Below are 3,169 nucleotides of genomic sequence, written 5' to 3'. Positions count from 1 at the left end.
CACGACAATGCACGTCCACATGTGGCACGTTTGACGCAACAGAAGATTATGGATTGGGTTGGGAAGCTCTTCCCCACCCACCATATTCTCCAGAGATGGTACCATCAGATTACCATCTTTTTAGTTCGCTGCAACACCATTTAATGGGAAAACGTATGCAAATGTGGAAAGTATTAAAGAGGATGTTGATATGTTTTTTGATTCAAAGCCAAGTGATTTCTTCAATCAGGGCATTAACAACCTTATTGTAAGATGGAAAAGCATCATCGATAAGAATGGAGGCTATTTTAGCTATCGGTATATTTAGTTACTTTGTACAGTCCCCACCCCCACACAAAGTGGCTCGTATTTGTTTTTTAACCTAGTGTAGTGCAGATAGTGTGGCTGTAAACATAGGCCTACACCAAGTTAAAAAATGATAAACCATGTAAACCAATGTTAAGGAGGAAATAAAACTAGTTTTTTTATTGTATATGTTGTTCAGGTTTTTTCATCTAAAAAAAAGCGACATTAATTTCTTTAAGACCTAATATAATATTGGCTAGTATTCTGTTACCAGATTGTCATGATATAAAAGACTGTTTAGTTTATATATTATTGATTTATATATTTTTGTGAGTGAATATTTTATTATTGTTTAGTTTTGTTATAATATTAGTTAAAAGCAGACGATTGTAGGAAGTATTGTTAATAATTCATTGATGTTGAGACTATTAAACGTCGCGTGCAATACATTGACGTCGAGAATATAGAAGTGAACAGACGTTTAGGTAATAAAGATATAAATAGCTTGAGATGAGCGGGAAGCAGCAGACAGACAATAGCAGAATAGAGCAAAGTTACAACGAGGAAAAGTTCGGCTTGAAGTTAAGTACCGTAGAAGTGATAGGCCTAACGATTGACATAGGCCTAACATTTAATATATTAGAGTAAGACTAACAGTAGAAATGGAGACAAGAAAAATAATTTATTCCGTTAAAGAGTGGTTCTAAAGTAATTGAATCAGCCTAAGTGCACTTTGACAAAACCAACATAGGATCTTCAGAAAAAAAGATGACCAAACGATTACGGTAACTTGTAAATTGTAAGCGAATCACACAGAATACTAGTGCAATAGTAATAGGAAAGATAGTTCGGCTTGTCCACTGAAATTCTAAAGTAATTGATTAGGCCTAAGACCTAAGTCACAGTAAGTGGTCTTTTGACAAGAAGAGAATCGCACATATATAGTGTTTAAGATATGCCTATAATATCTATAGTGTTGAAAAATTTGTTGTACATACGTTTAATTTGTTCCGAATATATATATATATATATATATATATATTCGTTGAATTTATCGCTAACAAGTCTCAGACACCTACTCTAGAAGAATCCTGAGCCAAGAACAACATAATGTATATTTATACTGTTAAGAAATATAACTACAAACCTTTTTATTTTGACAATTGAAAAAAGAAGAATATATATACTACCTCAGTCAGACCGAGTAGTTTTACTTTCCAAATAAACGCATATATTAAAATATATGTACGTAATTAGTTCAAAGTTAAACTTGTAAGTAGGCGATTAAGTGTTCGTTAAGCCGTGTTATTATCTTACAGCTGACTTTTACTTTCCGTCATTTCTTATTGCCAGTTTGTAGCTCACCCCAACTGTCAGCAGCTGCTGACGTCCATATGGTACGAAGGTATACCTGTCTGGCGACGTTGGAACGGGATTATGAAGCTAGTAATGTGTTCTGGACTTATAGCTTGCATGCCAGTCATTACCCTTTATTATCTAACCCTACCCAGGTCCAAATTAGGCCAAGTTCTCCGGTCTCCATTCATGAAGTTCATTTACCACAGGTATTTTTGTGTTTACGTGGATTCGCCCTATTAGGTGTCTACCGATTCGTGTCCATCGTTAAATTACTTTTAAATGGATAAAGAGAAGCATTCGCTGATTTGGTTTACAGTTATCTGTTTAACTGATTAGATAATACTCTAATTATTTTAAAACATTAGTTTCAAATTTGTAATGATTCATCAACACCTGATTAGTCTTGAGACGTAGTGTCTAGTATAAATTTACCTTTTCTAGTGCCTCCTTTGGGTTTTTTCTTCTTTTGCTGGTACTTGCTTCTACAAGGTTGGAGGGGTCCGAACGATCAAGGCAGAACATCCGGGGGCCTCCACCCTCTTTGGTGGAGTGGTTGGTTTTCTTCTGGGTCACAGGTAATCATTAATCGAAACATTCTTCACTGATATTCTTTCCAATCCCTAATTTTTATGACATCATAGCTGAAAAGTAACTGCGTAATTTACAAAAAATATTATTCTGCTCATGCTCGACAAATAATATCAATAAAAATAAGGATTACTTAGATCAAGGGCGACCACAGACTGTGATGAAGTATACAAATCAAATGTTGATAAAAATAACAGGAAATTTAAACAACAGATGTCACTGTTGAAATGTTCAATGTTAAAATAACAACCATGTTTTTTTTTACTTTTCTTTAAATACTTATTCGTATTTTATTTAAAATCCCAAATTAGAGAACATTTTAAAACCTTTATTATCATAAGGCCTAGGAATCATTAGGCTTAGGAAATTGTTATATTATTAGGCCTAGGTAACCTTTAGTAATAAAGTCATTTAACGTTGATTGTTCGACATTTCTATAATTTAAGTGTGTAGTTAAGGAGAAAGAAGTGGCCTTTAAAACTGTTTTTCTCAATCTTTAATTGATCAGGTTAGAAATTTTTAAGCGTAAGTTCTAATCGTACTTTATATGTAAGGATTTTGTAACAAACGGACAAAGCATGCGTTTTTTTTCTTTATTATGGAAAACTGGAGGACTAAAACATAATCCACAGTGGGGACTAAAACATAAACTAGTGGATTTATCAGACGTTTAGTTATAGTGGGGACTAAAACATGACTTAGTGGCTTACTAAAACATTTAGTTAAAGTGGGAACTAAAACATGACCCAGTGGATTTATAAAACATTTAGTTATAGTGGGGACTAAAACATAACCTAGTGGATTTATCAGACGTTTAGTTAAAGTGGGGACTAAAACATGACCTAGTGGTTTTATAAAACATTTAGTTAAATTGGGGACTAAAACATGACTTAGTGGCTTTATAAAACATTTAGTTAAATTGGGGACTAAAACATGA

General features: G+C 33.5%; 1 protein-coding gene across 1 annotated transcript in view; it reads left to right on the top strand.

Annotated features, from left to right (window-relative positions):
* LOC106474922 (transient-receptor-potential-like protein) overlaps window positions 1–3,169 on the top strand; it is a 17,383-nt gene that overhangs the window by 10,541 nt on the left and 3,673 nt on the right. The window contains exons 3-4 of the mRNA XM_013935621.2: window positions 1,639–1,850; window positions 2,086–2,219. Coding sequence (XP_013791075.2) covers window positions 1,639–1,850; window positions 2,086–2,219 — 346 coding nt within the window. The remainder of the gene's footprint in view (window positions 1–1,638; window positions 1,851–2,085; window positions 2,220–3,169) is intronic.

Source organism: Limulus polyphemus, unplaced genomic scaffold (genome assembly GCF_000517525.1).
Source record: "Limulus polyphemus unplaced genomic scaffold, Limulus_polyphemus-2.1.2 Scaffold7857, whole genome shotgun sequence".
NCBI lineage: Eukaryota > Metazoa > Arthropoda > Merostomata > Xiphosura > Limulidae > Limulus > Limulus polyphemus.
The sequence above is the reverse complement of the archived record's forward strand: the minus strand, read 5'-3'. Positions and strand labels throughout refer to the sequence as shown.